At 42.2% G+C, this 21,184-nt stretch overlaps 1 protein-coding gene and 1 long non-coding RNA gene across 2 annotated transcripts in view; one reads left to right on the plus strand and one right to left on the minus strand.

Moving 5' to 3' along the window:
• KHDRBS2 (KH RNA binding domain containing, signal transduction associated 2) overlaps nucleotides 1-21,184 on the minus strand; it is a 1,060,381-nt gene that overhangs the window by 646,965 nt on the left and 392,232 nt on the right. Inside the window, exon 4 of the mRNA XM_086925219.1 lies at nucleotides 8,015-8,161. Coding sequence (XP_086781345.1) covers nucleotides 8,015-8,161 — 147 coding nt within the window. The remainder of the gene's footprint in view (nucleotides 1-8,014; nucleotides 8,162-21,184) is intronic.
• The window catches only part of LOC147707444 (uncharacterized), a 269,810-nt gene that overhangs the window by 92,363 nt on the left and 156,263 nt on the right, over nucleotides 1-21,184 (plus strand). Inside the window, exon 2 of the long non-coding RNA XR_015296452.1 lies at nucleotides 19,850-19,966. This is a non-coding gene — a long non-coding RNA (uncharacterized LOC147707444). The remainder of the gene's footprint in view (nucleotides 1-19,849; nucleotides 19,967-21,184) is intronic.

Below are 21,184 nucleotides of genomic sequence, written 5' to 3' on the forward strand. Positions count from 1 at the left end.
GTCCAGTCTCTTACCGCAACATCTAAATACAGCATGGAGACAGCAATCAGCTCAACGGAGTACTTGGGACTACAGCCGTGGCAGGATGGTCATATTACCATAAAGATCTAAATCAGGCCCTATGTCTTTATTTGCTCAATTCTGAGGAGGAGAACCATCTTCCAATAGCAATTTCACCCCAGTTTTATTCCAAGATAATAAATTAAATCCTGTATTTCAGGTGCTGATTCATTCGAATGGTAGATTCATATGGAGTGTGAGGCATTTAAAACTGGAGGGATCCAGTCCCATTCAGAATTTGTTTGATGTGTGAATGCTTGCTTTCACATTAACTGCTTCATTCATGCAATGGAGTTGCTCTTCCACCCGGCAGTACCCAATGGACAGTGATTGCTGTAGAGGGTTGTGGAGCATTTCTTCATAGCAATAGTAATGGGTACCCAGTGGAGGCTGGAATCTTTTTAGCATTATGCCCCAGCTTTTGAAAACCTTGACCTTGCTTATGAGCATTGATGCTATTTCATTGGATGGCCAAGTTGTTAATGTGAGTTCTGGTCAAGAGGGATTGTCATTTGCCAGGAATTCCACTGCTAGCAAATCTCTCAATGTTATATCTTTTAATTCAAAGATTTCTCCAAGTAGCTTAATGATACTTCCTCTATTGAGGATATCCAGCTGTCCTCAAGTACTATATTCTGGTTTGAATAAGAGTTTGTCTACTCTCTATTTTGGAGAGTTTTTCTGGCAGACAAGAGGATTTTATTTTAGTTCTCAGTTATTTTTAGTTAGTATGGCAGCATTTGGGAGCTTATGGTGTGCCAGTATGATTATCTGCAATGTCAGCCTTTTGTTGCATTTTCCCTGGGCCTGTTGTAGTTCAGAAGAGGTGGGCTCCTTTGAGGATGTTTGGATTGTCCACCAAAACGAGAAGAACGGTCACCCAGGCCCTCGTCAGCAGCAGACTGGACCACGGAAATGCCCTCTATGCTGGAGCCTCTGCCAAACTCCTGAAGCAGCTGCAACACATCCAGAACGCCTCTGCATGCCTGATCCTCGACATCCCTCGCCACAGCCCCATCACCCCTCACCTGAGAGACCTTCACTGGCTCCCTGTCAACAAGAGGATAACCTTCAAGTTCCTCACCCACACACACAAGGGACTCCACAACACCGGACCTACGTACCTCAACAGACGACTCAGCCTCTACACCCCCCCCACCAGCTTTGCTCGGCCTACCTCACCCTCGCCCCAATACCCCGCATCCGAAGAGCAACCTCCCGTGGCACATCCTTCTCCCACCTCAACGCCACAACCTGGAACACTCTCCCCATCCACCTACGGCAGACCCAAGACCTGCTGACCTTCAGAAGACGGCTCAAGACCTGGCTCTTCAAGCACTAACAGCATCCCCCCCTCAGTCCTTGAGACACTCACGGGTATGTAGTGCGCTCTACAAATGCTATGATTGATTGATTAACTGTGCTGCAGGTTTTAATGGGATGGTTCAGTTGCAGCCATTGATTGAGAGAGACATTGAAAGTGGCTTCACTATATGTAAAGTTGGATTGTTTTGCGTCTCAGAGTGCATGGTGCCAGTTGTTGGTACAAGCGTTTTAACTGTGTCGGTCATTTGTGTGGAAGGGTTTTTTTAACTGGATAGGGTCAGGTTAGATTAAGTGACTCCTGGCTTGTATCCCTGATTCGCGAGACTCCGTTCAGATAGTCTCTGAGGTGCACATGCATCAGAATAGGCAATTGCAATTCCTTAACTGCAATTTTTAAGGAATCACAATTGCCTATGCATGTAGGATTCCTTAATTGCGACGCACAAATTAAAAACTCGCAATTAAGGAATGGTTTTCCATTGATTCCTATAAGCCTATATCCCCATAGGAATGCATCGTTATCACATGTTGCACACACACATGCCCCAAGGGCCCTATATTTCTATATCCTAGTCAAAAGTGCAGGTGTCATAGGCATGGGTGTCACTTGGTTTTAGATCCTTCGATTGAAATAATTTGTCGCTATAAATGCTGGTGCTTGCTGTTTACTTGACTTTTAGTGTTTTCATCCCTCTGTGGTATTATGTTGAGAGTCTATTGAAGCAGTGTCTGAGATTTTAGTGTCATCCAAGTGACAGACCCTCCTTTGATCCTTTGCCCAAAAATGAGGAACATTTGTTGTGGTGACTGTTTCCTTTGGGTGGTATTTTTCATTTCTTGTCTTCTTTGCCTGTTTTGACTGCCTTTTAGTTGGTTGGGGGGATGGGGGGTTTTGTTTGAACACACTATGACCTTGTACTGGGTTTGTTGGAGGTGACAATAGCCTATAGATCTTCTTTATTCTTTGTTAGTAAGTGATCGTGTTGAGCTCCATGAGTTTTCTTGCTCAGCTCTTGTTAATTCCTGTTTTGGAGTCCTAGATTGGGTTTGTATCACCTTAACTGGGTCGCTTCTTAAAGCTGGTCTTTCTGCTGTCAGAATACTTGATAAAACTTCAGGAAGGGAGTGCAGTCTTTCTATTATTAGACCGCATGAGCACTTTGATGGTTATGGTGAATAAACAGCTTGTACCAAATTAGGGATATTAAGGTTTCCAATTTTAGAATAATGCCAGAGATGGCGATGGCCATCATGTTCATTAGGTCAATATGCCCATCTAGTTTATTAGAGTGGAGATTTAGAACTTCATTTGCCATTTGCAGGGTAGTAGGTTGTGTCTCCCACCAGCCCAGGGCTTGGTGTGTTTGTTTGTCTGAGGTTGTTTGAAACTCTATCTTCATTTGTGTGCTGATTTGTGTGTCAGGGGTTTGCCGTGCATTTGAGAGGATTCTTTCCACATCATTGTGGCTACCTTAAAAATGAATTGGTGGCTGTTCTTAGATTTGAGTGTTATTTTGTTACACTCTTCCACAGTAAGCTTGGGCCTTTGGTTTTAGTCAAATTTAGTGTTGCATTGTCATTACGTTTTGTGACTAATGAGTGTTGTTTTTTAGCCTAGGTTTCTTTTCATAGATTTTTTCCTTGTGCTAGCCTAGGTAATTTGTTTGTGCTTGCTGGAGACACAGTCATCTGATTGTCATCTAGACTTACTGTTTTAACTTCAAAAGACTGTATAAGATGTGTATTGTTTGAAAGAGAAATTGACCTGTACCAATAACCATCCAGCCCAGCGTTGCCAACATAAATACCCTGACTAGCATTATTTATGCTTTCTTGAAATAAGCAAGCAGTGCTGGTTTCTTTAGGGGTAGAATATGGTCCAATCGATGCGTGAACCTGCACTGCTACCTGGATGGCATTTAGTTTGGAATTTAGCACTGGGGAGGGAGTCATTCTGGTGGTGTAAGCTATCTGGTATGTTGACTGTTGTGGTGGACTTACATGAAGTCGCGTCATTAAGGCTGATTTTTTCGATGGCCTAGATGAGTAGGCTCCCATTTCTTTGTCCGGTTTTTGTGGCATTAGAAGGCAAGCAAGTCCTGGTACTTCCTGCAGTGTAGTGTAAATTGTGGCGATGGGGCCTTTCAAAAAAGAGAACTTTCATCCCCATTTATTTCCCCAAAGTATGTCACTATTGAAAATGGAGGGGACTCGATCACCAAACTTCCATTGGCAGATTTAGTTTTTTTGGTCTCTGCTTGTATCCCTCTTTGTTGGACGCTTCTAAGATTTGTAGACCTGTGGATGATGGGATTCCCTGACCGCATCATTGCAAGGCGTTTTTGTCTGCTTACCGTTCATTTGCCATATCTGTAAGCTTTGACCTTTCCTATTTTGTGGTTGAATTAAGCTTTTCCTGTTGAGTTGTTTTGATGGTTTTCTAATATTACACTTGGATACCGATTACCCTTATTGAAGGGAATACTGCAGTCTTCTCAACAGCCCCTACATATGAATTGGTGGCTGCATGGGGTTTAGGCTGGGAGGGCATGAGCCTAGTTGCCTCCTGGGTTTGCTTTATGTCAGCAGAGCACTGGAGCAGGTGATGGAACTTCAAGAGGGGGAGCTCACCCAACGCAAGCCACACCCAGACCTATTGGGCCTCTTCCACGGATCAGGGCTTAACCAACACAGTGGTGCCTAATCCAGCTACATCCCTCTCACTAACCCACCACACACTGTCTGTTTGTGTGAAAAACTGTAGAAGCAATAGTAAGGCCTTAAGTACTGAGTGGAACAGGTCTTTCTTCAAACTCTAATTCTCTAGACCACAATTCCTGCCCCCACATAATTCTGGTGTTAGTTTGTGGTGGCAGGTGGACAGGGAAATAGAGCAAGATGTATGCCCACCACATCTGCCACCACAGCAGTCACCTCTATGTCACCTTTATGTCGCTCAGTCACTCTGTGTTAAGAGGTATGGGGTTAGCTCAGTGGAGGGCAACAGAGCAGGTCAGGTTAGGGTAGTGCCAATAAGATGGGTCCCCCTGGGCAGAGCTTGATCCGCTCAACACTGCGTAACACTCTTAGCCTCCACTCTTCTCTACTGGCTCTTCAATCCGCACAAGGGAATAAGCTTTCTCAAAACTTCTTAGGGTAACAGTTAAACCCAATACGGCAAAGAAAGCTTTTGATGATTTATTCACTGTAGATATGTGCTAGCATTAGTTAGGCATGTACCGCTTTGAGGGTTTTTAGGCTTGAAAATGAGTATATTTCAACATTTCTTTCTGTGAACATGAGAATTTGCAGGCTACAGGGGACCTGTGTCATGTTTGCAGCGTCGCAAAATGGGCTCTACAGTGCTGCTCTTCAGTCTAATTGTGTAATTCAATAGTACAGGCCACAAGAAACATGATCACATCACTCCCATCCTAAAGTAACTCCATTACAAAGCCTTCACAATCAGCACATCTGCTTGTCTTGCAGACTAGCTCGCAATCCTAGATGGTTTGCAAAACAACCCCAGCCAGGGCACCATCAGACTGCAGACTAAGAAGAGAGAAAGTAGAAAAAACAAGACAACACAACTCTTTCATGTATGTACCTAGGATTTGGAATACCAACTTCATATCATCAGGACTGCCCAAAGCTGCTCTACTTGAGAAAAGAGTTGGAGGCTCACCTCTTTAAAGAACACTACATCACAATGCTTTAACTGCCCACAACTCAGCTTCCTCTCATTTACTTGTCGACTTTAAACTTGCCTTTAACAATGATCAGCACTCTGCTGCTTTTCGGTTAGGTTCACACCATAGAAATTCTATATACATACATACATACACAGATGCATTTTTTACAACATATACAATTGCCTTATAGTAAAAGGTAAATGTGCCAAATCATGTTTTAGGCTCAGTTCAACTTTGAATTAGGGGTCAACATGGGGACTGGATAGCAATATCCCAGTGTTAGATTTCAAAATTACTAGCAGGTGAGTCCTCAAAAAAAAGAAAGAAATAGTAGCCATTTTGCAACAGCTTTCTTAAACAAATTCCCTTTGATCCAAAGAGAGAACATGATTAATGTACACCATTCATTGTAATACATTAATATTATGTTTCTTTCTTAAAATGTGGATGCGCTTTATATTCATGCTGAAATTTAACTATAATCTCACATTAATATGGCACCTAATTTTTTGCTAGTCTGGAGAGAAATTATGTGTACTATGCATTGTTGTATCATCATAAAAATTTTATATTAGCTTACTCTTTTATTTGTGCAATGTAAAGAGGCTAAATAAAATTGGATTAAAAATTATGGGCCTGATAATGATATCAGTCGGAAAGCCTCCAATCACTAGTCTGAAGCTTTCCGACAAACATGGTAGGTTTAAAGCCCAACCCCCATATTATGATGACCGCGGTCGGAGTTCAAACCAGCCGGGGAATCTGGTGCGGTTCTGACTGGCTCAGTCGGAAAGCTCTCATATTCCCTTAAGGATGGCGTTTCCGAAGTCTACATTATAATGTCAGTTTCCAACAGCCAATCCATGTTGGCCTTTCCAACATGGATTGGCGGTGGTAAACTGACTTTTGGGGCCTCCAGCAGAGCCCCCTTGCCCTCCTAATTTGGCCCCTGAGGCACCTATAGTGACCCCCTTAACATCTCTGCACCATGAGGTGCAGGCATGTAAAAACGTACATTTTTCAATGGGAGGTTGTGCTGCGGGCGATTTCAGCCCACCACACAAGCTCCTATTAAAGTTTGCGGCAGGACCATAATTGCGTGGTTGAAACTGCCGAACTATGGGCAGGTGGTTCCTTCCACGAAACGGTGTTGGTCGGAGGCAACTCAGACTGACATTGTAATGATGGCCTAAGTTTCTAACATTACAACTGCTTTTTATCCACATTCCCGATATCAATATTATCTAATTTTTACTACAGTCTCCTGTTTACCTCAAAATTCAGAATTTTAAAGATAGAAGAAAATTGTCTTCTAGCTTTGCCAATCTTAGTCATTAGTGTGTTGGAGGTAGGCCTGTACCTCCCTTGTGCAGCACACCACATCCACCAAAAGGCAGGCTTACCAAAGTCCTCTTGAACACTAGTAGAGAGATGGCAAACACCAATATTGAAATTCGGTTGACTTTGTCATTGACTCATAATCCTGTGTTTAATGACCATAAGATCAATTGTCCAATTTTTGTTTGGTTTACACCACTAGATTAATTAGCATAGTGCTGCAATAAACAGCCACAGTCAATTGAAAGTAAAACACATGATCACTTTTTAGATTAAGGGTCCATAAAATGTAACAAAACAAAACAAATACTTCCATACTTAATTTTAACTGTAGGAAAAATATTTTCGATCTCAAGTACGACCTTTCTTTCTCTCACTTTTCATTCATCATTCGAAAAAGCCAATTCATACTAAATTTCCCTGACTTTTTAGAAGCAATATTCAGTAGTTCAGTTGGACAGCAAAACCACCTCAATGATAACTGATTTTAAGGAACTTATGGCCAGATGTGGTAAGCATTTTAATAGTGGCAAACAATCCAATTTGGTGTTTATGATCAATAAAAAGCGTTTTTCTATATATGAATCCCATATTAGAAGTCGGAAATGTTTTTCTTAACCCTAAAATGGAATTTTGAATGAATACTGAGTCAGTATCCGGAAGGGAGGAAACATCCTTTACAACGCAACTTTTACCACGCAGTGCTTTTACATCGCAACTTTTACAATGCAAACCATTACAACGCATTGCGCTGGGGGGCGCTCTAGTATAGGGAATCGATTTAATTTACTATCCAACACCTTCCCTACTATCCACGGGGTCTGGAGTTGGAATAATACATTAAACTATTCACTATCCAGCACCCCTCAACACTATGCGTTGTAAAGGCATGCGTTGTAAAAGTTGCGATGTAAAAGCATGCATGGTAAAAGCATGCGTTGTAATGTCATACATCCCTGGAAGGGGCATGTTGTAGGTGTCCCTTCCAAATGTGAATCAGTATCCTATGTATTACTGTTTAACAACCGGTATCCAGTCAAAAAGATTGACATTTTATTGATACCTACTCAAAGGAGTAGGTAATGCATTTAGAAAAAAAGGATTAGGTCTCCATGGTGAATGTACAAAAAACTGTTTGTTTAGTAAACTGTGGTCCACAGGACCACTGCCAACTCTTAAAGAAACTTTTTAGAAAATGAAAAGACATTTTTAAATGCAGTAGTGCTGCATTTAAAAAAAAAGTTTCATTTATTTTAAACACATCACAAACACGGTGGTCTACCATCCCCAGCAGTCCACCATCATTACAATTGTTGATCTTCCCGATTAATATTGATGTGGTAGATTGGAATGCAACCCACTACGATTCAGAATTTTAACAACCAATCTATTCGGCCATAGATCATTTCTAAAAATAATTTACTGGTCACAAAAATACAAGCCACAAATTTCGATCTGTAAATAGTACATTTAGCCCATGGATCAATCAGCTTGTTCAGCAATCTTTCCCAGTTGCCAATTTGCTGTAAAAATATCTACAATCAATGCGGTACTCTGGGCTCACAAGCAGAATAAAATAGACTTCAGAGTCTACTTACTGGTACAAGGAATTTCTTAATCTCATCTAGGGCATGGCTCATTCGTGAATATGCTTCCCCAGGCGGTGCAAACACTTCCATTAACACGTGAAGTTCATCACTCAAGTGTGAATATTTGGCTTCGCCACTTTTCCTCAGTTCTTCCTCCTGTGAATGAAATTGCAATGAGGAAAATATGTAAACCAATTATATAAACATTATATTTAAATTGAACTAAAAAAAGAGAGCACTCCAAAAAATCAATCCAAAAGAAAACATATGAAAAATACAAATTCAACACAAAATACTTGAACTAAAAATGTAACGCTATCTCAGAATGTTGCAAGTTGTTATACATTTTTAGCACTGGCAATGACTACTTTACATTAATGAAATATAGAGTAATATATGTAGTTATATTATTAAGAGGTAACTGTGTGTTTTCTTATCGTGATTGTGTACTTCAAAGAACTGTGTATTTACACCCGGTTTCTCTACTTTACTGCATCATGTGATCCTGAACTCATCACAGTATCTTCTGCAGATTTCCATTTCAGACTTATCAGCGTTCAGAAAACGGTAAAAGGCTGTTATTAATATCTCTTTAATGGAACAAAACTCCTCAAAGGAACCCATTTGGTCACATTTTAAAAGCAGATACAGAATGCTACCATGTGAAAACAAGGATAGTTAGTATGCCAATCGCACATTATGAGATATTACTTTTTTGAGCGCAAACTATTAGGAACCAGTGTTTCCTTTCAAATATATTACAATTGAATATTTGGATGTAGATTGCAGCACAATGATAGTCAATATAATGATGAATAAATGTAAATAAGGAGAATTGCATTGGTTTGAAGAGCACTGCTAGCATCCTGCCTTCGCCCCACAGCCTAGTTCATTAAGAAGATAGAAGGTGGAAGCATTTTTTAATACATGGAGGCAGTAACAGGGCCATTCTTTGGATGAGTTTATACAATGAGAGGGATGCCTAGAAGGAAATAAAGATTCCATCAGGATGAAAAACATCAAATATTTGTTTAAAATCTACTAAATTGTAAAACACATATTTTTAATAACTTTACATTTTTAACACACATCTGTAAACACATACAACATATTAACAAAATAAATGTAGAGTTTGCATTCACTTTTCTAACACTAGTCCTGCAAACATTAGAATAGGTACATATAATTTGTTGTTGAACATATTTCATTTTCTAACTCCAGATCAATAAATATTGACTCAATTCCCCAGTCCTTCAAACATCTCTTTGCATTTATTTGGGGGATTTATGCAATTCTAAATTCAATGTTGCAAACACTGGAGTATTTGCATATAATTTGGAGGGAATATGTACTATTTTAACTCATTCCGACAAACATTGAGGCCATTGCATACATTTTGGGGTAAGTCATTTTCTATTGTAACTGTGGTACAAAGAATATTGGACTGGGTGCAGATATTTCGGAAATTCAGAATTATTTAAATAACTAACATGGTCAAAAATTATTTTGCTAAATATTTTAAGCCTTTAATTTATAAATTGATTATCACTTCCTTGACACAATTTAAATTATTTGAGAATATTTAACCCATTTAATTGAAAATAAATTAAAAACAAATATAATTACATAAATGTAGAATAAAATACATTTTAAACAAAATATAACGTTTTCAAAATTGATTTACTCAAAGAAAAATATATTTGTTTGAAAAACCTTGCTTATTTATTTAATTGGACCTCATTAAAAGGGCCATCGTTGCGGGATGGAGACTGGCCAACATGTAGTCGGCGGTTCCACCTGCATTATTATGATGAGACCGCAGTGTAGGTGGTTGGAAACATGTCTTCTGCTAATTTGGCTTGTGTTGAAGCCAATAAAAGGGCTGCAGCAAAAGCTGCAGTAGTAAAAGACATATTTACAAACATCCATGCACCGTGTGCCAGGCACCATGTGGTTCCTGACACACAATGCATGGATGTTTTGGGGGCACCACATGTCCCCCCGGCCACATAGCGGGGGCCCACAGGGGACAGGGACCCTGCTTTGGGCCCCCAAAGTCTCTTTCTGATTGCCATTGCATAGCAGTGGGACCGCCATTAAAATGCTGCTGGCAATAGATATCGTAATCCCTAAGGCGGTGTCTGTGCAGGCTTTGCCTTCATTGTAGGGATTACTGTCAACCTGCCTGTATTGGCGCTATGTATTAATACTGTAATTACATCCATTTGTTTTATCGTTATAGGAACAATGTTGATATCATTTTGCATTACCTTATTGACCTTCAGTATTTGGCAGACACAGAGATGTGCCAAATAGATTCACACTTAAGACATTGACAGGGAGCAGAATAAGCAGTGATAGAAAGTTGAAAGTTGAAAGTTAAATGTTGAAAGTTTAAAAGTTGAAAGTTGAAAGTTGAAAGTATTTGTAAAGCGCACTGTGACCAAGCGGCTTCCTGGCGCTGGATGATTAACAATGGCAGTTAGAAGGGGCACCAGGGTATTACTTAGTAGAAAAGGCTTGAGCAAACAGGTGGGTTTTGAGCACCTTACGGAAGTGCAGGTAGACAGTGATGGATCTGATGGTCAATGGGAGACTGTTCCAGAAGCAGGGGGCAAGTGTGGAAAACCTAGTGCCACCTACTCTGGACTTACGGAAACGGGGGACACTAAGAAGTGCCTGGCTAGAGGAACGGAGATTGCGGCAGGGGAGATAAGGGGTGATCATAGAATTAATGATATATTATGAAATATATTATGTGATGCATTGGAATGGGAAGAGGCTGTGAAAATAATGAATAATGGTAGGAACTGGGTTTTAAATTAAGGGGGATGAAAATCCTACTCAATCCTTGTCAGAGTGAACCACAAAAGTCACTAAATTGACCTTTGCTTAACATTCTGGTGGCTTGAATCAAAAGCAATCAGGCTTATTTGTAAACTAATGTGCCGCTAAAAAAGTATAATAAAGTGAACACATAACAACAGAACAATCTAACAACAACTTAGAAAACTAGAGTAAAATATAATACACAGTTTGACAAGAAAATGACAAAAATCCAATTAGTAGAACAAGAGATATGCAATTTCAATGTTTTAGGTAAGCAGAGCGTCCAAAAGAATAAAGCTCCGCTCACAGTCATCTAGTTGTGCTAGACCAGGGGAAAGTCACAGGTTCCGGCTGACCATGATGGAGTGCGGGCCGGTACAGGGACCAAGTTAGCCTAGCTGAAAAAGTTGCCTTCTCAAAGTCTGGCACAAAGTGTCTAGTTTTTTTAAGTAAGTAATCTTTATTGCTCAGTTAATCAAAACCATTGCAATTATTAGCATATAAAAAACATTAGTTAAATACAATTGGTGTAAAAAAATATATATATAAAATGAGAATGACTTTGTATAAAAAAATAATAATGAATACAGAAATTTATGCTTATTTCGGACTGAGCATAGAATTAAAATAAGGTCAGGCACTTGTTTTACGCCTGAGTATTAGGCCGAACTGTGGTATATGTTACAAAGTCTGTTGGATCATATCAGTCCCCTACTGTTTTGTTGTGTCCTATTTAGCCTACGGGAATCAGACCATTACCCATATCATATGATTGATACCTTATCAATGTCCGTTTGGATTTTGCTTCATAAGTTAGCGTCAACCTGTTTCTGCCCTCTGTCATTCTTGTTTCTTTTCTGCTTTCTCCAAGAATTTGACAACGTGGCTTGCTAGTTGAATGTTCGTTCCGTCCAAGCAAGCCTTTACTGCCTGCCGGCATGTTCTTATGCCCAGCTTGTTGAAGTGCTGTTTTAGATGGGATCTGCGCTCTGTGTCCAGACCTTTGCAGGTACATAATAGGTGCAAGATGTCTTCTTTTGTGTTACCACATACTCAGCAATTGATTGTTTCTTGGGGCCTTTTTTACATCGGGGGAGATGGTTTTGTACTGGAAGTTGGCCTAGCCGTAAGCGTAGGAACTTCTCCTTTGTGCGCCTAGTGAACCCAACTCCTAAATAGATTTGGCAGAGGCTGCTTGTATAGCTTTGGATAACTGTCCAGTCATGGGCCCGGGTTGCTAGACTTGCTTTGTCCTCGATTAATGACCTAGATCTAACTGATTTGTTAACTAACGTTTAAAGGTATTGTGAGATCCACTGATCTTCCAGGATTCTTGTAGGCTCAAGGATTTTAAGGAATGCTTAAGATATATTGCAGCTGCACTATTGCTCTTACTTTCCATCTCATTCCATAGGTGGTGATTTAGGCTTATGGCATCTCCTCTCTGGATCTTGTGCCATCTTTTGGCGTAGGCACCCATTCGCTTCAGTGTTTGGTTTCTCAGGCCAAATTCCAGCCTAATTTGTGCCTGGGAGGTGTAGTTAGGCAGGCTGAAAATTATTCTTGTGGCGTCGCTATTGTGCTGTTCAGTTGCTGGGCGTCCCTTCCTCTGAGGCATTCGCTTCCGTAGGTTAGGGCCGATGTTAGTTTTGCCTGTAGCACTTGAAGCAAGGGGGTGAAGCTTCGGCTGGCTGCTTTTGTTTTGAGGCTCCTTAGTGCAATCCCTATGCTAATACCCCTCTGTTTTATTGCTTCCTTTTGCTGATGGAATGAGCCCTTTCTGTCAAGAATTACCCCCAGGTACCCCTACTCCTCCACGGTTTCCAGTGTGGTCCCTCCCATGTGCCAGTGAAATCCTGCTGATGATGTTTTAGCGTTGATCCTCATTGTTTTGGTTTTTGAGAGGTTAATGCTTAAGCTGTTGTCTGTTGAATACTTAAACGTGGTGCTTATCAGATGTTGTAGCCCTATCAGTGTTCTACTAATTAGGACAATGTCATCAGCATACATTAAGTTTGAGAGAGTGAGACTGCCTATGCTTGGAGCATGAGAGTTAGTTTCATCCAGCTGCTGTGCAAGGTCAGACATAAAGATGTTAAATAGTGGTGGAGCTAGGACACAGCCTTGTTTTAAGCCTTTCGTGGTCGTTATTTTTCTTGAAAGGAGATCCCCTGGCCCTAGCTTGACTTGGACCCATGTGTCCGTGTGTAGTAAGATCAGCTGTGTGAGAAGGCCTGATGGGATGTTCTTTTTTTCCAGCTTTGACCATAATAAGTTTCTGTTGACGGTGTCAAACGCTGAGGTGAAATCGATGAAGCATATGTACAGGGGCAGATTGGCTGCCTTTGTGGCATCAATGAGGAGCGAGAGAGCTAACATGTTTGGTGTTGTACTAATCCCCGTGAATTGTTCCCAGGCGTTTAGGTTCTCAAAGTTGTTTGTGATGCACTTTTCCCACTGACTTTTTGCATCAGTTGTGAAGCCTTCCAAGTTTGCCGTGTTGCATTTAATTCTTTTCCGTGCCACCAACAGTGAACCTCCCAAGTTTATCGCCGGCCTAGATTGCACCACCCCCTGGAGGTTAAGGCTGAATTCTTGGGGCTGGTGGTTGCTGGCTGTCATTGTGCCTATTCGGAAGTCCGTAACTTTCACGAAGAGTTGCAGGGATACAAATGTAAAGTCTAAGGTGGATCTGGCTGTTGAATTGTGAAAAGTAGCTAACGGGAGGCTGTCGTTTGTGAAGCAGCCGTTTAATGCTGCCAGATTAAGGTGTTCTAGATCCTTAATGCTTGCCATTGCCAACCGGTTTTGGTTGCCCTATTTACTTGTTGCGTGTTGTGGAATGTCCCATGCAAGGAACAGTTCTTCTAACTGTGTGTCATTAATCGATTTATTGACTTCTGGGCCAGTTGGGCTGTTTGGCTCGAATTGTCCTTTTTGGCTATTTGGTGTAGTTAATGGGTTCTGTGCATTTGCAGTAACTAAGTGTTCTCTGGGGTATGTGAGGTGTTAATTTTGACCCTCTTTACCAATTCCTGGGTTACTTGGGCTTGTTTTATCCGTTTTCTGTTTTAGGTCCGCCAAGATGCCTCCCAGGAGTTGAAGGAAGGTGGTAAGTTTGTCCACTATTGTATAACATGCACAACTTGGCTGCTCTATTTTTGTTTCCGCTTGCACCCTCTTTATCATGCAGTTCATGTCTGCCAGCTTGTTGTCAATTTTGGCTACATGTATGGCCAAGAAATTCAGGAGGGATAGTTGAATTTCCATTTTTTCCAAGTGGTACTGCATGGCCTTTATGGATAATTGAAGCTTGTTTAGCAAAGATGACCATAGTACATCAGTGCTTTTTGGGAGATCATCAGTTGAAGGATTTTTCTCGGGGTCTTGCTTTCTCTCTGGAGTGCTGCCGTCGAGCTGTATGGCAGCTGGTGAGTATGATGCTACCAGCCTCTCCCACTCTTCTGTTGTTAGCTGAGCGTGCTCTTCAATGTTGGAGGATGCAGGTTGGGTAAGGGCCTGGGTTATGTCAGTTATTCTGTTTTTTTCTGTAAGATCGATAGCTTCTGTTAGCTCCCTTTTCTGTGTTTTTTCTGACTCGCTTGCCCATCCCGTGTGGACTGGGACAGGAATTAAGATTTTTAACATATCTTCGGTTGCTTCAGTTTCCTCACCTTCCGACTTTGATTCTGTCTCTCTGTCCCAACCCAAGTGGGTATAATCTTGGCCTGGCTGAATCCCCAGGTTGAAGTCCTGATCCCGATGTGAGGCCCATGCAGTCCTCATGGTGCTGCTGCTGTTCCCTAAGTTGGGTTCTGTTTTGTTTTTTTCCTCTGTCACCTTAGGGGGCTTCGGGTGTGGCTCAGTTGGGGTTTTCAGCTCAGTAGTTCCTGGTGGATCTATTTTGCTCACGATGTTTAGCTCGTCACAGCTGTTCACTTTCCCTGTTGCTGTGGCTTGAGGGTGCCCGGTTACCTGGATTACAATGTTTGACTCCAGGGGGTGGCCCCTTTTGTTGGTAGCATCTGTGAACGTGGTATTATCCACCCTGCTGTAGCTGTTGTTTGGATTTTCAGGTTGTGCGCTGCGTTCCTTGGGTGTGTGAAAATCCCACGTTTTAGTACCTTTCTTCTCTTCGGCGCCTTCACAGTGATTGCTTTGCGAGCACCCTTGTGGTTCTATTGGCGAGGGCAGCCCCCTAAGATTGCTGTTTGTGGAGCTTAGGTAAGAGCCAGGTTCTTTCAGAAATGAAAAAAATGAGTACATTTTGGGTTGAGCACTCTTTCTTTCCGTTTTGCTAATGTTTAAGGCAGTTCTTTCCATCCTTTCTATCGTCGGATCTAATAGTAGGGCCTCTTCTTGTTCTATTAGCACGGTGTCTGTGTGTTGGTGTTAAGTTTCCGCTTGTTGGCCCTGCGTCGTTTGTCGGGGACGTTATCAGTTGATTTCCTAATTTTACCTGACCTCATGACGTGCTTAGGTTGGCGCAATTCTTAAAGGTCTTTAGGGCTTCTGAGTTACAACCAGCAGGATTAGGATTCCTATGTTCCTTTGTTCCTTTGTTCCTTTGTTGTGGAGGATTAGTGGTGGATTAGTGGAGATTTTTTTTTTTTTTACAGTGTCTTGTCAGAAATCCTTTGTTTGCTTTGTTTATTTGTGTTGCTGTTGGAGCACTTTCTAACCAGCAAGTTTGTATTTTTGTTGTTGGTAAGTTCTTGCGTTGTGTTTTTTTTTTATTGAGCTGAAGATAAGGCTGAAAATGAAGTGATAGTGATAGTTTTGCTCAAGTTTTCCTCAAGTTTCCTTGGTTGTACCTTAGTTGTTAGGTTTTATTAAGTTTTTTATTATTTATTTTTTTTTTTAATTTTGTTAATTGCTTTTTTTTTTTGGTTGGTGACGATCTGGCCTCCCTCTCTAACATACTTCCTGTAGACTGGTCTGATCACTACCTTATCCTCTTCACCATGAACAGATCCATCAACCGCCCAGCAACCATTAACACCCTACCTAAGAAAGCTACACAAAACCTTCACCTTATTCCTCCTGGCGAACTGGAATCCACAATTAAAACCCGCTTACTTCTCCCCCCTCTCTCTGACAGCACCAATGACTTAACCAACCATTATTATGATAATATTAATAATAATAAAGTAGTTTATAAAGCGCCTGGTGACGCCATCTTGGCGTGTCCCCACACTATGGAGAGAAAGAAAGCAGAAAGGAATTAAGCACCTCACAGAAACCGCCCATGCTTTAGCTCATAGGTTATACAGATGGGTTTTAAGACGCCTTCTGAACATGACCTCCGATCTTTCTAATCTGAGGCACATCGGGAGTTTGTTCCAGCTTGTCGCCGCTGAGACTCCAAAAGAGCGACCTCCCATTTTAACTCTTTTTACACGGGGAATCATCAGCTGATAATAACTCTATTCTTGAAGCCCTTGATCTAATTGCTCCAATTAAATTAAAACAACAAAAAAACAACCCTCCCAAGTCTTGGTTCAATTCTGAACTCAATATTGAAAGACGGTCCCTCAGAAAATCTGAACGTGTTTGGAGAAATCATCCCTCTGCAGATAATCTGGTTATCCTAAGAACTGCTAGAGCCCAATACAAAAAACATATCTTCAACGAAAAAGCCTCCTTTCTCCGGTCACAACTCGACCAAGCTAGAAACCGACCTAGAGAACTCTTTAACATTGTTAAAAAACAAACTTCTCTGACCCTCCTAAAATACTAACCTCTTTTGACAAATGCGAAGAAATTGCCAGCTTCTTTACGAATAAACTCAACAAGATCGAACAGTCTTTCTCTTCCCTCCCCCTCTCATCACAACCTCTCTTCACCCAACTCATCCTCCCTAACACTCCTGATTCACTCTTGTCCACTCTTCCCTCACTTCCCGATCCATCTCTAACCCTCCCCGCTCTCGCTCAATCAGACCCCATCCCTAATAGCTTCATAACTAAAAATAATGCTTCATGGAGCGAATTTTGTCCAGTCTCAGAGTCCTCAATCATCAAGATCCTTACCAAACTCAAACCTTCCTCCCATTCCAAAGATCCTCTTCCCGCCCACTTGGTCCAAGATCTCAAATTTACCATCGCCCCTTATGGACTAATATCATCAACTCCTCCCTGTCCACTGGTTGTGTCCCGGCCTCCCTCCAGCTTGGTCAAGTCTCTCCCATCTTAAAAAACACCTCTGCGGACCCTAATGACCTTAACAACCTACGCCCTATCTCTAACCTTCCCTTCCTCTCTAAAGTCCTGGAAAAATGTGTCCTATCACAATTAGAGAACCACATCCTCGCCTTTAACCTCCTTTATGTTTTCCAATCAGGATTTAGAAAAGGATGTAGTACTGAAACTGCTATGGTAAATATTACAGATGATATTCATTGCTCCCTTGACAAATGTGAATACTCACTACTAATCCTCCTTGACCTCTCATCGGCATTTGATACTGTCCACCATCCCACCCTTCTCAACACGCTCAAAGATCGATTTGGCTTGGAAGGCACTGTATACAAATGGTTCTCCTCGTTCCTTCTTAACAGATCTCAGCAAATCAAGCTTAGCCGCTTCCTCTCTAAACCCCATCCTGTCTCTCTCGGTGTCCCTCAAGGATCCATCCTATCCCCAACCCTTTTCAATCTTTTCATGGAACCACTCACCCTCATTCTTAAACAAGCTAAAATAGGTTACCACCTCTATGCTGACGACACCCAATTATACTACAAGATCAAATCCCACAAAGACATTCTTCACCTCAACGACACCTTGTTTAGAATTCAAGCCTGGTTCCATCTCAACCATCTCAAACTGAACCCAAAACAAAACGAAATCATCCTTTTCACTCCCAAAAACAATACCCTTCCCATCCAACTCTGGGTCGAGGATATTAAAGCTCTTAATTACTCCCTCTCCATTTCCAATTCTGTTATTTCCCTAGGCATCAGCATCGACCAGAATCTCAATCTCATCCCCACATTAAAAATGCAGCCAAAGGTGCTCTTTTCACCCTTCAACACCTCAAGAAAATTAAACCTTTCATTCCAGCTGATGATTTCAAAATCGTTGTCCAATCACTTGTCCTTTCCAGGATTGACTAAGGTAACACCACACTTTCTGGCACCCCTAAAACCCACCTTGCACCGATTAAATCTGTTCTCAATCTAGCGGCTCGACTTATCTCTGACTGTAAAAGATTTGATCACATATCCCCCGTCCTTAAAAATCTCAATTGGCTCCCAGTTGAAGGAAGATCCACTTACAAGATTGCTTGCATCACTCACAAAGCTCTTCACCAAAACACACCCTCCTACCTTGTAACAAAACTAAAAAAAGCAGGTTGCTCCAGGTCCCTGAGGAGCAGTAACTCCTTTCTTTTAATTCCACTCAGACTAAAATGTCAAAAGACTCAATCCTGTGCATTCTCTGGTAATGCTCCTACCATCTGGAACACTCTTCCCAAGGACCTTCGCTGCAACCCCTCCTACTCTCTTTTCAAAATAGAACTCAAAATACTTCTTCTGAGCAAATATTGGGGTATCTAATACTATCAACTCTGACCATGTCCACTCTTTTCTCTGTTCCTAGCTCATTTGAATGCAATACTATATCCCTTGTAGAAATGTTCGCATACTGTTAATTTTATTCTATTTTGTCTTCTCAACTTGTAAATTACTCTGAATGCAATATTCTATTCCCTTGTGAAATTTCTGCTTTTTGTCACTCCATTTTAACATGTTTACCTCCCTTGTAAAGCGCTCTGACACTCTTGGGTCCGCAGTGCTATATAAAACCTTTGAAATAAATAAATAAATAAATAAATACATAAATAAAGTGTTTTTTTTTTATTAGTGGCCGCTGGCGTTTGCTTTATGCTCTTTATTCCTGTTTTGGTTGCCGAAGTGTTAGGTGGTTTGTTCGTTTATCTCGTTTAGCTGCTGATTGCTGCTGTTGACTGTTAGTTGCTGTTAGCTACAGCTCTCCCGCTGTTCATCCACTGCTTAACCACCCTTCCCCTTTTCCTCCTGCAGACTGAGCCGCTCACTCCTGCCCAGCTCTCCAACCCTCTCTCTCTCGGGTACTCTGCCCAGCCCCCTCAGCTCACCGGCCCGGTGGGAGCTGAGGAAGCGAGCAACAATAGGTAAAGGACTTTGTGGGGGCAAGGGTGCAAGTGGATGGATGGGGGGGCGAGCGCGGGCAGGGCGGGAGCAATGAACCATTCGCCGCCCTCCCCTCTACGCTCTCTGCTCTCCTCTGTGCCGCCTCTCCTCACGCCGCTCCTGAGGCACAGCAGGAGGTGCTGCGGGAGTCGGGCGCCGAGTGTCAAACGCTGTGAAAATTCAGCAAAAAAGCAGTGCGGAACCACGGCCGCGGGCAGGGACCACGAACAGACTCACCTGCCCGCGCTGATCGTGTTGACTGCTTGCCGCTGCGGCTCCCACCGATCCCGTCATACTTGCTCCCCTGACGCCGAAAACCAGAGCCAGGTACGGCGCCAGGTACTGTGGTCCGTACAGGGGCGAGACTATCTTGCGGGGGGGGATGAGGGCTTCCTCCTTACTCCCTTGCCTTATCCCGGCTCCTTTCACCCTCTGCAGCGCTCCTGCTCAGCTAAGCTTGCTCGCCGTTTGCCGCTCAGCTTTCTGATGCACAAATCCGCCAAATCACTAGACCATGTGATAGGAAACTGTATCACAGTGTCTAGTTCGCAGTGGAGACTGCAGGGAGAGCATTGTGGATGGTCATTACTTTAATATGAAATGCAGGCAGGGCATCATTGACGGTCATTGATGTAGCACAAAGATGCTGCCGGGTGACAAGGACACTCATTGTGCAGATCTCATGTTGCCAGTTGTTGATGGTGATTGCTGTAGGATGAAGAGTCAGGTCCACCAGAACTTTGCCTTTACAGTCTTCATGGAAGGCAAGATCTTGGTGAGAACAGACACGTTTGAATTCGAAAAGAGTGGAAAAAATTCAGGCTTTCTCCCTTTCTTCACAGGAGGAGTACACCTGGTGCCAGTCAAGGGCCCAGTTCCTGAGGAGGCATGTATTGGAGATCAGTAACTCACTCCAGCGGAGACAAGCAGAGCACAGGCAGGTCCCGTTGCAATTCCAGGTAGGTCGGCTTGGCCATTGCAGGGACATCTCTGGAGCTTGATCTGTCCCTGAAGCTCAGAACAGGAGATCGGCCATGTGACCCCTGGAGTTACTTTTCCTGGGATAAAGGGAGCAGGTCCAGTCTTCCTTCTCAGCGAGCAGGGCAGGTCTCAAGCAACAGGGAAGTCCTTCTTCTTTAGTATCCACAAGTCCAGGAGAGCACTGAATAGCTGGTCTGGGGGGTACAATATATATACCTAATGCCATCTTTGAGGTAGGAGAAACTGCTAGTCTTCCCCCATATCTAGTTCTGAAATTTCCTGCACAAAAACAATCATCCCCGCAATTCAGGCACCCTTGCACCAAGGTGCAAAGCTGCGTGTGTGGTGCACAGCCGCCTATTGTGCACCAGCACAGGGGAAAGGACAGGACTGTGCAGTGTCTGATAGATACAGTGCATTCCTGTCCTTTTCTTTTGTCATTCGGCAGCACAGCAGAAATGCCAGTGGTGCTGCTCTATGGCAAAAACTCATAAATGAGGTCCCAAATATGTAGGACAGGAAAAGGCCAACTTTCTAAAAGGGGCATTGTCAAAATTGCGACTTAAAATTTGACATCACAATTAAAGAGGATTTTAAATTACAATTCTTTTGAGATGAAACATGACTTTTCTACCTCTTCCCAATTTGAAGGTAGCACTTGTAATAATAACACTTGTAATAACACAGTAGTGAAAAATTAATTTAGGAGTGTTTCACTACCAGGGCATATAAAAATTTTAACCACATGTCCTATCTTTTAAATTCGATGCACTCTGCCATGTGCGCTGTTAGGTTCCCACCTTATGGGTGACTTATTTGTATAAAAGGTGAGGATTAGGCAGTATTGTATAATGGCTGAGCTTCGATGAGACCTGCAATGAACTAGGTTAGTCGGATGTGAGGGAGTGAATTGAGTGTGACTCATGGCCACACAAGAGTGATGTTGGGACTTGGTTTAAACATCGTCTTTGGTTGGATCGGACTCCCACGTTGAGGACAATTCATCTAGCCCTGAATGATGAAGAAAAGTCAGACTGCCTGCCATGTCAGGCTTTTAAACATAATATACCTCAACAACTTGCCACAAAAACAAGTGCTTTTAAGCATGTATTACATTTTAAACACAAGTGGGGCAAATATTTCCTTAACTCTTGTATTTAGTACCCGATTTTTCTGAAACTGTATACAATGTTTGC

This window comes from Lissotriton vulgaris, chromosome 6 (genome assembly GCF_964263255.1).
Source record: "Lissotriton vulgaris chromosome 6, aLisVul1.2, whole genome shotgun sequence".
Classification (NCBI taxonomy): Eukaryota; Metazoa; Chordata; class Amphibia; order Caudata; family Salamandridae; genus Lissotriton; species Lissotriton vulgaris.